Here is a 15,175-nt window from a genome sequence, read left to right as displayed (position 1 = left end):
TTTCAGAATACAGTTTTAATCTCGCATGTGCAGTGGTAAATGCTGCCAGAAACACATTTGTTTTATCCGACTGGGCAACAAAATCTTCTCGGAATACCCAATGTACAGCTGCAACTGTTTCAGATGGTAAATACAAATCTTTCACCTGAAATTTAAGTAATTGAAACTAAGAATATTTCTGTATATAAAGAGAACAAACTTGTTATAATGTTAAATGTAGATAAATACCTTAGGTTTTCTTACCTCAATTTTACTATCTGTTATCATCTTGTTGAATTCTTCTAGTTCATTAATATAAGTAATATGGACCTTATTTTCCGCCATACCCCAACGACCCCAAAAACTGCGAAGAGAGAAAAATGTGAATTAACAAAACATAGACAACCAATCTATGGAATAAAGCAAAGCTCAGTGAATTAAGCAATCACCTATTTAAGCATAGTTTTGCCACTGTCCTTCTTCCCGGATTGAACTCAATGTTTCTACTGTCTAATATTATTCCTTCTTGTTCTCTGTATAAGTCTACGTAAGCTTTCTTCTGTTCTTCAGTTTCGCATTCTGCAGGCCAACCACTTGCTTCTTGCTTTAATTTGAGGAACGTATCCACGTACTGGGAAAAAAGTCCCACCTGAGTTTCTTCAAAATGGTAAACCTATAATTGTTATAAAGTAGATTAAGTAAAATGAGAAATTTCTACATTAATAGACTGAAATATTAATAAAACAAAACATATACTCACTTCATGGATCTTCAGAATTGTATATCCCTTTTCGACGGCTTTTTTGATCTCTTCTGATATCCATGAGCCGGTTAAAGATCTTTGACTGTCATCGTGCTCACATATGTCTTTCGCTTGTATCTCGACACATGTTCGGCATAGAGGAAAAGTGAGCTTCCCATTGGCTCTATACGGGAGCACTGGCAGATACAAACCTCGAGGTGGAAGCACTGTGCATAGAATAACTCCAAAATATTCATCGATGGTTTTGAAATTCTCAGTGATGATTTTTGGATGTTTGACAGGATATCTAGAAATAAATATACAGACAAGCTTAGTGCAATAAGGTCAAACTAAAAATGCTGATTTAAAAGAGAAATTAAAAAATATGGGACTGAGAGAGAGAGATAATCATTTGAAAAAAAAAAAAAAAAAAAAAAACTAGCTTACCGACAGTACTTGTTCACCCACGGATATAAACTGGTAAAGTCAACGTATTTTATTACGCCTTCAGCAAACAGCTTGATAGCGTTGGTGCGTCCCCCGAAGAAAGAGCTTCTCGGTTTCAACCTTGGGATGACGTCGTGTCCAAGCAGGAATGATTGGAGATCACTATTGGTCTTCTTCATATGGGAAAATTCATGTTCCCATATCGATATCAGTCCGTAACTGGCGTTTCTGAGCTTTTTCTCAATCTCTTCAGTTTTTTGAAATAGCTCCCACATGTATTGACCATTAACAGGGTTTCTGTCCGATAAATTGTGACAAGCAGGGCATCCATGCCAAAAACATCCTAATACGAAAAAAAATAATAATAAATTATCATATGAAAAATGCTATTATTTTTTATCAAAAAATCTTCAAATCAGTATAGGAAACAAATCTAGCGAGAGATAGTCTTACCTTTGAACTGATATACGGTCTTTGTCTCTTCACAGAATCCGTCCACATGGAAACCGCATACTTTTCTTTCACCTGTGCCGTTCCGTGCATGCTGAATATTTATCCCTTCTTTGGCAGCGAGATAATCCAGCCACTGAATACTAGAAACACTGTGATTGACGCTGCTCACATATCCATATTGAGGTACCATGGCTATAGTATCTTGTGGGATAAAACTGGATCTATATGTAGCCATGCACGCGCTAGCAATAGTCGTGTACGCAAACGGGTCTACCTTGGTAGCTGCTATGAATTCAGATCGGAATTTCAGACTGCATTGTCGTAAAACGTCTACATCTGATCTGTAGAATAAAAAAAAATAGATAAAAATAAAATTTAGAAATAGGTTCTAACCCATAAGACCAAAAAAAGAATAAGGGGGGGGGGAATTTCGAAAATAATTACTCACCTACAATATTTATATATCTCTTCCTGAAAGTCGAATACATCTTGTTTTCTCTCATCGTACCAGATGAAAAAAATTTTCCGCATCTCCGCGTGCATAGACTCTGGACTGAAAAACTTCATGTCTGGCAACGAATCAACATAATTTTGATTTTCAGGCCTATTAAATAAGTGAGGAAAAAAACCCTTGGCGACAATTCCCTCAAAGCCGAAAGTCTTTGGTAGCTTTCCTAACGACATAGGCAAAAAGTTGAACGAGTCTATAATTTTTATCGAGAGCGATTCCAACTCTAAAGCCATGATCTTAGAGCCGCTGGGGATAACTTTTGGCTTCAGGCCTTGGTTGAGCAAATAACCTAAAATGAACTGTCCATCAAAACCTTTCATATTGTGAGCTAACGCCACGAAGCCTTTATGCTGAGGGCTGAACAAATATTTGCAGAATTGGTCGCAGGCATCATATCCCTTGAATGCACGTTCAGTTCCGTCAGCGTACATAGCAACACAAAAGTTTACGATGTGGGTTCCAGTGCTCTGATCCGTTTCGAAGTCGAAAAACATCATTTTTTCAACCGGAGACTTTGCAGCGACTCTCTTTAAGTAACAAAAATGTTTTTCTTCATAGAAATTATTGCAGTTTTGGCAATACATTTCTCCGCAACGATGTAGATGCGATGGTCTTTTTTTCCTTTCTTGAAATTTTCGACAGTGGGGACACTGATAAAATTTGTCACAATAAGAAATGCTTTTGCTTCCACTTGCCTTGTGACGGTTGAAACAGTCTTCAGAACGGCATAGTCTATTGCAGTCTTTGCAAAACAATTGGGTGCCAGGATCACAACTATCAAAACATGTATTGCACCTTGTTTTGCACTTGTGTGCTTCAACATGATCGTATTTCACATCGCAGTCAGCGCAATAATGATTAGAGCAATGGAAGGCATTCATTTTTCGAATTAAATCGTAATGTCCATCATGTAAATATAAGAAAATCTTTTTCGTTTTCTTCAGTCCTTTATATGTAACCTTAAAGAAAAAATATAATAATTACCATATTATAATGTAATTTTGCAAAATAAAAATAAAATAAAGCGTTATTCAAAAAATTACTTACTTTGTTTCTATGCTCTGCTGAGACCACATAGATTTGGACATCGAGGTGATCCTCGAAGGCTCTGAGCTGTGCTGGTCCACAAGGTCCAAGTGGAACACCGGCGTTTGCATGTAGTTCTTCAGCAAGTTTTATCTGCATGCTTTTTCTACCATCTCTGATGGTCTTTAGCTGAGGATTTTGTTCTATATATGCCATCCCAACTACTACGGCCCGAGCGCAACATAGGTTTGAATCATCCATGGGAATGCAAACTATAGAACTCTTCTTTAACCGGTCCACTGAAATATTCACAAGTTTTCTTTTGCCTCCTCCATCGGACAGGCGAACCGTGATTACCTCTATTCTCAAGGTGCGGTCATCCAAAGGGATTTTGTCCTTGCTCTACGAATGAAAGAAACAAGAAAAAATGAATACAAGCTTGAAATAAAGGGGGGGGGGGGAAACCAAGAATGAAATAAAAAAGCAACATACTTGTAACACTTTCAGGATGACGGATAGCAGATATTCAACGCTCATCTCCCTTACTGTTCTCAAATTTGTAGAGATAGGCTTATCTAAGAAATCACTGTAGACGCAGAATCTGATGAGAAAAATTATGGAATTAATTAAGTTCTATTCCAATTCCAAATTAACTAATTAATTAGCTCAACATAAAAGGATACCAGTAGAGAAGGACTGTGTATCATGGATGCAGTCTTTACGGCAAACATAACAAAAAACGTCAATAGTTTCGCATGCAGATTCTGTAAATAAATACAGTGAATAAATTACTAAAATGTAGTAATGAAAATAAGTGAAGTCTTTTTTCTAAATATGCCATAACACCTAGAAGAGATTTTTACCTGATGTAATCATTTTCTCGAAGACCAGCTGTTGACCGCTCAATTATAGTGTTGAATAGGTTTCTCAATACGCTGCGTACTGATCCAAGGAAATTTCTTCCATTTGAAGGGCCAGGTATGGCTTCTGGGTTGACCCTTACATCATGGACAGTTTCCAAAGCATTCAACCGCCTATTATGACGTCCAATTCGTGTAGTAATACTGAAGGGTTGTTCATTTTGTGCATCACCAGCACCTCTTTGCTCCTCAAAGTCGTATACATGCTAACGGGAAGAGGACAAAAATAAATATCAGGATTTTTTTTTTTTTTTTCTCCCCCCTCGCACAAACAGAAAATCAAAAGTTTATTTGTACTATTAGTAAAATCTACTTACTTCGTTTTCTATCTGAGTCCACGGTACGTTCTTTGGCAAAGGGTTCTCGACGAAAGTGAATGATACATCGTCAATGTGGAAATCATTCCCAAAATCAATAGCTTCCTGTCAATAAGCAAACAGAATTAAAAAAATAGGTTTGCGAAAATAAATATTGACATGAATAAGCTTAATATGGTTCGTATTTACATTACGCCCTAACCTACCTACCTGCTCAAACTGGGACAACGAAATATTAGTCGGCAGAGGATACCTTTCAAAAATCTCTTCAGAATTGAGATCATGAGAATCTTTTGCAACATGATGCTAGGAAAGAAAAAACCTATTAATATCATAGTTTCAAAAAAGAAAAGACAGCTGAAGACAATATCACAAATGCATACATTCCTAAACCGTAATCCAGTCACGATCTATATAGTGCTTTACTATTGAACGCCAGTTTAAGCAGACAAATGACTCACGTTCAAAACATTTTCCCAATCAACACCATCAGGCAACGGATTGTTGCGGAACGTTTGCTCTTCACTTCCTTCGGAGCGATACTTGTCTTCTGACAAGAACGACGTTTCCTAAAAAATGGGGTAAAAGAACATGTACAAAACATCGGAAAATCAATGCTGTAAGAAAGTTTACTTAATTACGATAGATTTCATTAAAATCCGAGAATTACCGCTAGCTTAGGATTAACTATCAAGAGGGAAAAATGAAACAACTACATCCCACAACGAATATGGTTGAACAAACACATACACACACTGGTGAGCCTTCAAAACCTACACGAGGCCTTTAAGAGACCCTGATAACCTACCTAGCAGGAGAAAACAAGTACTCTTTAAAGAGTACCGAGAGGGGTCGCTACCTAAACGGGGATGGAGGGGCGATATCCTTTAGAAGGATTCGCAAATTAAGGACAACGGGCATCATGCATAGTTCTGGAAAGAATGCGTGACCCTTGCGAGGCCAGCGTATCCATCCCAGTGCATGTGGGAAAGCCCCGCGAGAAAGAGTGTTCAAATCTCGGTGCAAACTGATTTGAGCGTCATTACACCACCTGCCCCTTCAACATTAGGGAACTTGGCAACCAGGAAACTTCACTGACTGCACCCCCAAAGCCTGCAATCAGAACAGGTCAATGGACGGCAGCTAGGTGAACCAACCTGGGATGTAATGCTCTTCCGCATGCTGAAAACAAACATATATTTACCGAAGAATCCATCCTTTTCTCTCCAGATATCTTGACGCTAGAACGGGAAAAATGAAAAGTGCTCCAGGGGTAGCAAAGGTGAGATATTTGACCCGACCGTGTGGCTCGACTGGACGATCTTTCATTTGATTGGTCAATGTCAAAAATACGTAACTGCTAATTACCCTGACGCCAACCAAATGAGTGAACGTGATTGGTCCGCCCAGGAGCCAATAAAAACGCAGCACGCACATTCAAACCATCAAAGACCATGTATAAGGATCTTCACCCGATCCCATTGAATCCAAAGACGACACCATAGGAATCACGTCCCGACATGTTTCTGCATGTTCAGGAGTGGGGGGACGTCAATGATAACAGCGTCACGTGACCAACCAGCATGTCGGGTAACCATGGTAACAGATAAATATTTACTTCGATCACGTGACCACAACCCAATGCCAAATTAACGATAACAATCTACTATTTCTTGTATAAGGATGGGTCAATTGTGTAGATAAGTACTATAGCTAATTAAGGATCGTACTGGCATGTGTCGGGTGGTCCAGTGGTCAACGCTGTGGATTGTCGTCGTGAGGAACCAGGTTCGAACCACTGGACCACCTAACACTTTTACATTACAAAAAAAAAATAAATGATTAAAATCAATTAAAATAGTGCTGCCATCTAGTCGCGACATGGAGAATCATCCTGCGGTACCTCGGCAATAACCTAGAAAAAATAATCTCGGACACAAGTCCATCCAAGAAGGGTCACGTGATCGCAAGAATCTTCAATAACGTGACAAAAAGTTCCGACGTGATCTGATGTCTTGAATGAGTAGCGCCCTCTGGGTCACGTGACGACCCGTCGTCGAACAACACGATCATCAGGACGCCATCTTGAAAGATGACGTCATCATCACGTGACAACCCATCGTCGAACAACACGATATTCAGGACGCCATCTTGAAAGATGACGTCATCATCACGTGACAACCCATCGTCGAACAACACGATCATCAGGACGCCATCTTGAAAGATGACGTCATCGACACGTAGCGCCACCTAGGTCACGTGACACCCAAAAACACACCTCGACGAACAACACGACCATCGGGGGGCGTGGCAGGCGCCAGGCGCCAGAGGCCTGCACATACTACTATCGTTCCCCAGCGTTCTTTTTTTATCCAAGGACTGCACATTCGTGCTTCTGCCATGAGGGGGGGGGGCGATATAATGAAGCACACAGCGTTGATTTCTATAGCATTTATTAATACATAAATACGTGTCAAAGTTTATATTAAGGTCAAACCAGACGGTATGCTCACGTTAATATTCCTTGCGAAAATCACAAAAGTATCTCTTGAAAGATTTAACGCCCACAAGGGCTCTTGAGCGAAGGTACAAAAGTACCATATACTACATCCGTCAATCCACCCGCATCTTACCAGTTCATTATTTATTGATATTTGAAAATATAAAACGAAACACGTGCGGTGAGCATGAAAGCACGACAAAGGGTTTTTATAAAAGGCTAGCAACGATCAGACATACTTTTTATGATATTCTTGCCGCAAGGGTTTCTTTCATTTGAAAAAAAAAAGGAAAACAAAACAAGACATTTGCATTAGTTATGCTAATGGTTTACCATTTTATCTACTCGGCGCGTATTTTTACAGTAGTATTTTCATTTCATTTCGGGAATTTAATTTTGTAAAAATGTGTACAATATATCACCTGGTACTGTGCACTCACCTGGACGCGAGTGGTGAAGTGGCAAAATACTTGGCAACCACCATGAAGGCGAGGGCCAGGTTTGCGGTTCAGGAGAAAAGCACCGAGGATTCCCTCCGTCCAAAAAATGGGAATGGAATTAAAACACGACTTTCTCTGTATAGAAAAAAGAAAGATTTCCGATCAGTAGTAAATTGCCGTACGGTGATATGACCAGAGTTGGTGAGCAGAGAGTGGAAGGTATAACCTCACCGAAATAACTACATCATTTGAGGCATACAAATACAACTCGGAGTATTAGTAAAGAGAGGCTAATACAATTTCATTTTTGGTGAAAGAAGCCAGAATTTTATACTTGCCAGTTTTCTCCAGAATTTTTACCATCTCTTCCCGCGGTTTTTTTTCTTTTAAGTTTCACTGATCCACGGGCACAGTGGAAACAATCAAGCCCTTTATAAAATGACATATATTTTTCCAAGAAAAATACTTTTTTTTTTCGATTTTATGCACGTTTTCGTGCTTTTTCTTCCTCAACTATGAAAACAGTAAACCCGGGAAGAGAATACTGTTTTATCTTTTATCTTTATTTAAATTAATTTTACTAAAATTATCTTTTTCTACTATTTATACTGTGTGAATGCATAATCCTATAGGACAGTGTTTCTCAACCGCCGGGCCTTCCGCTTACAAAAATAAATGGAACTGGGCCGCGGGTTTACAAAGGTTGAGAACCACTGCTATAGGATACTACCATAATCGACAGCTTCCTCCGATCTAAGTGTAGAACTAAACTCGTGTATCACTATGGGAGAATATCATTCGTTTTGCTATTTTATGTGTATATATCCATAACTTGATTCAATTACCAATGTTCTACCGATAATGATCACGCCAATAGTGATTACTCAAGGTAAAGGACATGTAGTCCCTCGTAGGTACGGCGCTCTGCATCAACCGATTCATCGTCATGGTCATAACTTCACTGTCTCTTTCCAAATAAGATGGCTTATAAGCATTTGATGTGGCATTGTCATCTTTCTTCGAGGCAACATTGATACTCACTCGACATGACACTTTGCCTATCCGATATCAATCACGGAATTCATGCGTTAAATCATTGGAAGTGTTTGATCATTTATAATCACGATGGTTATTTCTCTCCACTCACATTAATTTCAGTAACATTCGTGAGATTTGATTCCTGCGAGTCCAAATTGCAGAGACATATCGGGTTATAGAAAAAAAAATGTCGAATAGGTTGTTGCTTCGACGGCAATTAATGAAACATCCTTCTATAATTCAATATGTCTCGTGATGGTCGTCGAAAACGATAAGATATGATGCGAAATAGTTACTTAGCTGGATAAAAAATCAGAACAAATACATTTAAGGATTGTTCGCGCAAGAAAAACTAGGACATCGCAGTAAAAATTGCGATAGAATTTGTCAAAAATGAGAAAGTGTAAGGGGGTTATGGATGAGATTTTTTTTCACATGGTGCGGAGAATAGAAAAATGGACGAAAAATAATCTATCTTAAGCATGAAAGACTCGATGGCTCCGATGTGATTAATGACCACGGCTGTCATCGGAAGTGGGAACTAAGTGGTATAGTCAAGATAAGGTTGTATGTGGAAGAATATATATATATGTATGAAGAAGTTTTATATGCGAAGTATATTTTTATATTTCAAGAAGCCTTTTGTTTACATTTTTTTCGTATAGTGCGATTTATTAGTATTTAATTGAATATGAATTCAATGACTTGATATAGCCATATAAAATTCAAAAGTAAAACTAAATATAGAGAATTAAATGCAATATTATTAGTTATCACATACAATGTATTCGACTTAAAATTACATTCACTGAGAAAGCACCACGAGAATAAACATTCATGTACCATTATGTGTAAATCGCAAATAGAAACCTTGGAAACTATAAGTGTTTTGAAATGATATTCCACATTTTGCCCACACGTATCACCCCGCAACCTGATGAAACATTCTGGTATCCGCACGCCGAACAGCAAAGGTGATGTTCATTATCAGGTCTTCAAATATTGCTTTTAGAATGTGAGAATTGCTTTTGCAATCGATTAGAAAATTTGATTATCCCTACTGCTTACATGTCACAGGGCGACAGAGCACGGCCTTGGTCGGACCTACCTGATTGCTTCAGTATGCAGTCTGTTTTGAATATGTCCAAAGAAAAAAGTCTGGAGTGATGAGATCTGAAGCATCTTGGTATCCTGCTTGTATTGGAGATAGTTCCGTCACCAAAATATTTTCATCAGTATTGCAGTGGCGGAATTAGCTGTATGGTAGGTCAGGCTGTCTGAAGCCGTGAACCACGTGACAACATCTAGGTGTTCCTCTGCATATTCAGTTGTGTAGAAAAACGGAGGACCAATTATTCGTTACTTCAACGTGGAAACGCATCTCTCTAGAGCAAATCGACAAAAGTGGTCTCTAGTAAACTTGCCGTCCAGGAATTCAAATTGTGAAGTGTGAGGCGCTATCAGGTATCCGCAAGTTTATCCCATGGGCTATAATCTGAATCTTGATCAGTATCTTTGCGGAAATAAGATTTTTGCAAGACATCTCGAGTCGACCCTTTGCTGACTATTAACTCGGTGTATTCCATTCCGTTTTTTACGTCAGAACCATGCCGTCAGAGTTGCAGCGTCTTGGTTTTGGAAGAAATGTACCGTATAATCTTCGGGCTAGGTCGAGAGGTGCAAATTCACCCTATAAGAAATACGTAAGACGGAAACCCCGCAAAAATATGGATATACATAAAACCTTCGTCTCATTCGTAAAAATAATAATGTATGACATTCAGTTAGTTTTTATTTTTTATAGTAAAAATATATGCGTGAAACATCAGGAAAACGTTCTTTATCTAAACCATAAGAATGAAATTGAAATATTTTCTGTTTCTAATTTTTAAATTTCTGAATCTAACCAATATTAAATATCAGTATTATTTGTTTCTATTCTTTCCATCAGGTTTATTGCTGTCACTCAGCCGATAAAATATTCAAAACACAGGAACAACAAGCGAGTATTCCTCACGATCGCGGTAGTGTGGGTCGTTTCTGCAGCGATCGGATCACCAATCGTATTAGGGCTGAACACATCTCCTGAAAGGATACCGCAGCTCTGCGTATTCTACAACTCGGACTTCATAATATATTCCTCACTGAGTTCGTTCTACATACCGTGTTTGGTAATGATAGTCCTATACTACAGAATATTCAAAGCTATCCACGAAAGAGCTAAAAAGTCCCACAAGAGAGCGGCGGACGTCTCGAAGTTTTCGAGCGCGGGTAAAATGGCAGACCCCAGGAACAAAGACATAAAGAGCTTAACCAAACCAGCAGCAGACACTGGATCGCACCTGACTGTTGTCGTCGAAGCGGACGCCTTGACGACGAACACTGGGAGTGGTAGCCAACCCGAAGACGACGACGACGAAGACGATACCGGTGGAGACGATGCCACGAACAGCAACGCAAGGCACGATGACGCCAGCACTCAAGACAAACAGACCGTGAATTCTTCGGCATCGGCACTATTCGCAAGCGCCATTTTGACCGACACGATACGTATCGAAATACCAGTCAATGGTAACACGGATTCAGGGTACGGGACATCCAACGTCGAAGAGACTCAATTCTTCGTGCCAAACACGACGGAGACTCACAAAAAGACGGAAACGACAACCCGCTTGCACCAGGTGGCATCGAAATCCTGCACCGCTGTCGAGAAAAGGAACGGCATCACGAAACCGATCAGCAGAGTCCAGAATTCGAAAGAAAATTCGATGCCCAAGAAGAAGCGACGGTTTAACCTCGGTAGGAGGCAGAAGAGCACGCGCAAGAAGAGGGAGAAGGCTTCGGCTAAGAAAGAAAGGAAAGCCACTAAGACTCTGGCAATCGTTCTGGGTACGTACTGACTTTTCTGCCTAAACCACAGTTTCCCAACCTTTTTTGTCCCCCATCGTCCCCTTCTTAAGAAATTTTTTTCTCCCATCCCCCGCCCCCAACGCAATCTAACCCATAGGATCCTACGTTGTACCCGTAGCTTCTACCGCCCCCTGGAACATTCCATCGCCCTCAAAGAGGCATTAACGTCCACGTTGGGAATCATTGGTCTAAACCCTTTCCAGAGAATGATGACAGCATCACTTTTCCACAGGTCGTGCTGTTTTTGATAGTCAGAAACAAAAAGGTACACCACAAATTACACATACGGTCAGTCCTCAAACTTTCCCATCGACATCCAGAAAATTTCGACTGACAAATCTGTAGCTTCATGCGCTGGTGGCAAAAAAAGCCTTAGGGTACGAACATAGCTGGTTTCGGATTGTGCGAGTCGGCGCAATTACGGATTGGTTAAAAAACTTGAAACCTCATGGAAGGGCTCTCTTAAGAACATAAACGTCCCCTCCGGGGAAAAAGATTTTTCTGAGCCCCCCCCCCCATACGACTAGAAACGCTTCCTCATCAATTCACATGCTGAATGTCGAAAATCTGGACGAGGTCTCATTATCCTTTGCATCATCCTTTGCACCCCATCCGCACTTGAGGCTCACGGGTGGGCTTATGCATTAACACGAAAATGACCACAGGGTAGGACACATCCAATTCACCAAGTCACCATGGCGACTTAAAAGTTGGAATTGGCGCCTAAAATGTTCTTCGTGTAGTTACTAAACTGCATTCTGAGAGCAGCGCAAAATGTTTGGAGTTTGTAGCAGTATATCTGCCACTATGGCCTGAAAAAGTCAAAAGAAGCATTATTTTGGGCCAAACTGGCTCAGATATTTCTTCCCAAACTGGTTTTGTCGCAAGTTTTAGGTACTACTACTTAACCGTACATGAACCTCCTACACATTCTTCTACTATTTCTAACGAATCGACACATGCCGGAATGTGTGTTCTGGGTGTATGTGTTGCCCTAACGTATTTATGTTGTCGAGTTGAGCTTGTTTCGTGTTCGTGCTGCCATCTGTTTTCCATTTTCTGAAGTAAAAATGGAAATGCTTGAATTTCCATGTTATGTCAGTATCGTGTTGTAGGTCTGCGTGCTCCCCACGGAAAGCATACCCATACTTCCTATCTGGGTCATCTTCAGCCGTCAAAGGGCTAATCACCTGCCAGGGATCCCTATTTTTTCTCCATTTTCACCCGTGGTCCCTTAGAGCATACCAATGCCGCGTAAGAAAGCCACGTGGCCCTAGTTTAAAAATCATTGGTCTACAAAATAGCAAAGGTGAAAATTTGTTGAATCAATCCACTGATTACGGTGGATAACACGGTGTGCCCTTTGGACATTCAAACACATTTTATCATTCATATATTCTACGGCATTCCCAACGTGACATTTGCCGTAAACCTTTCGGTCTCTGAAGATCAAAAACAGCAAAATATTTTCTGGTTAACTTGTAAAAATAAATTTGCGAATCGCTCTGACCAAGTTATCTTCTTATATTTGCGTCTACTTACAGGTATGTTTCTGGCATGTTGGGTTCCGTTCTTCACCTGCAACATACTCGACGCGATCTGCATCAAACTGGAGAACGATCGCTGGAGGCCCGGCATGTCAGCATTCCTACTGACTACGTGGTTAGGATACGTGAACAGCTGCGTCAACCCCGTCATATACACTATATTCAATATGGAATTCAGAAAAGCTTTCAAGAAACTTCTCGAAGAATTCTGGTTATGTTGCTCAAGGAGGAATACGTAAAAATATTGTTTGTTTTTGTTCCGGAAAGTGTTAAAACCGTTGATATCGAATTTATCTGAAAATATATGTATTACATCATTTAGGGGATGTTATAAATGAAAAAAAACTCACTTTTTCAAGAAAATGTGAAGTAAAATTATATTATACGATGTTGAATCTCATCTGAAATTATATACATACTTGTGAGTAAATATATGCATATTGATCGTTGTATACAAATATATTTGCTCTGTGACGCATGTTGGATATTGTATATTTATTTATTTTCAAGCATTTTTTAAATTTTTTTAACCGCTGACGCGATACCACGAAATGCGTTATACAGTGCACGCCGCTTAATGTGATCACATTGGGAATCGGGGTTTCTAATAACCGATTGTTAGCAATATCGAAAAAAATTCTGATTGTATGTACGATGACAATGTCTCGTTTAGTTGATTAGGACGAGAGAATAGAAACGGAACACACAACTCCGTTTTTCCTTCCAAGATAACAGATTTCAAAATATTAAATCGTACCAATTTTGTTTGTTTTTTTCATTCAGAAAGTAGTACTACTACTTTTTTAACCGTACATGCACCTCATACACATTCCTGTACGGAATTTCTAATGAATTGGTACAGCCAGAATGTGCGTGCACGTGTTAGGAAGGGACTATTTTTTTCCTTAAACGCTGCACGAACACATATTACGGCCATTAGGACATTGCGAAGTGATTACGGAAATCTTTAACAATAACGGAGCCTTCTGACCTCCTAGTAATCTAGCAGATTGATGACGATAAATTATAGGGAAAAATGAGTCTGTTTCAACCTTATCTTCGAAATATGCATAAAGAAAAAAAAACGTTGTGCAAAGCAAAAATGATAACATAAACCGGAGTCCTGATAACTGTAAGATAATTTTTCTCATGTTATGATATTGGTTTGTTTCAAACTAAGTGAAAGTGACAAAAATTCCTGAACGAGAGCATCATCCATGATTTTAATAAGCGGCGTCTACTGCATAAGAAAACAAATCGAGTTCGGTTGTGTTTATCAAAGATTTTTTTCCCCCCGTTTGTATCCACATTTGTGCAATTTTTTTACCGATAGAAATTTATTTTTATTAGAAAATGTACCCAGACTTTCTCTTTGATAAAATATGATATAAAACCAGATACACAATAACTCTAAGGATATATAGCCTAAACTTATGTACCATCTTGGAAGCTAATCTTAAAAAAATGTGTTTTTGGGAAACAATATAAACATTTTTTGAAGCCAAAAAAAAAACCATGTTGTCTATTAAAAATACGTAGTTCTAAGCTGTTTTCAAAAACGCTTTGTTTAGGAATCATGGCAACCAAAAATACATTTTCTGAAAGTCATTGTTGAAACAAAGACACCGTTGCTCATTTTCATTGATAACCAGCAGAAATGGGTTGGCTTTCTTCGCACTTGGAGCATATATATGAGGAGTGAAATGCCATTGTTAAGAAAAACCATGTTGAAAATTATACACCCTTTACACCCTATTTGCACAATCGTCGAGCATTTTTGGTAAGTTTTCCTTATTTAATCACTTTTTACCTGTGATTATACGTAATACCCAAGCATGGTTGGTAAATTTAATAAATACTCAGAAAATTATCACTTTTACCGACGATTATTGCATAATATCCAAGCTCCACCTCGTTGGTAAATATGACAAACCGTACTATATGATAACTCATAAATGAATTGCATAATTGTATCGGGGTACGATCGTAAAATTTATCATTACATCGGGATCCGAGTATATTCATCACACATACTAAAATCATTTGGATTTTTTTTTCATATTTATCAAATTCCCCAATTACACTAGGATGTTATGCATAATCACAGATAAAGGCGATAAATTCAAGTATTTATCAAATTCAACGAGACGCTTGGTTATAATGCATAATTAACCAACGACGCTTGGGTATTTATTATGCATGATAGTGATAATGCGTAAAAGTGATAATTCTTTTAGTATTTATCAAATTCACCAACGAAGCTTGTGGGTATTATGCATATTCGCCGGTAAAAGTGATAAATCCATCAAACGTACCAAGACGATTGGTAAGTATGCATAATAACC

General features: G+C 39.0%; 1 protein-coding gene across 1 annotated transcript in view; it reads left to right on the top strand.

Annotated features, from left to right (window-relative positions):
- Positions 1-14,560, top strand: part of LOC149076106 (dopamine D2-like receptor) — a 187,189-nt gene extending 172,629 nt beyond the window's left edge. The window contains exons 4-5 of the mRNA XM_089243634.1: positions 10,325-11,262; positions 12,828-14,560. Coding sequence (XP_089099760.1) covers positions 10,325-11,262; positions 12,828-13,069 — 1,180 coding nt within the window. The 3' untranslated portion in view covers positions 13,070-14,560. The remainder of the gene's footprint in view (positions 1-10,324; positions 11,263-12,827) is intronic.
- The last annotated feature ends 615 nt before the right edge of the window (positions 14,561-15,175 follow it).

The sequence above is a fragment of the Pholcus phalangioides genome, unplaced genomic scaffold (assembly GCF_987345545.1).
Source record: "Pholcus phalangioides strain wild (caught in Gottingen) unplaced genomic scaffold, Ppha-v1.0 ptg000015l_1, whole genome shotgun sequence".
Taxonomy (NCBI): domain Eukaryota; kingdom Metazoa; phylum Arthropoda; class Arachnida; order Araneae; family Pholcidae; genus Pholcus; species Pholcus phalangioides.
This window is presented reverse-complemented; position numbering and strand designations above follow the sequence as displayed.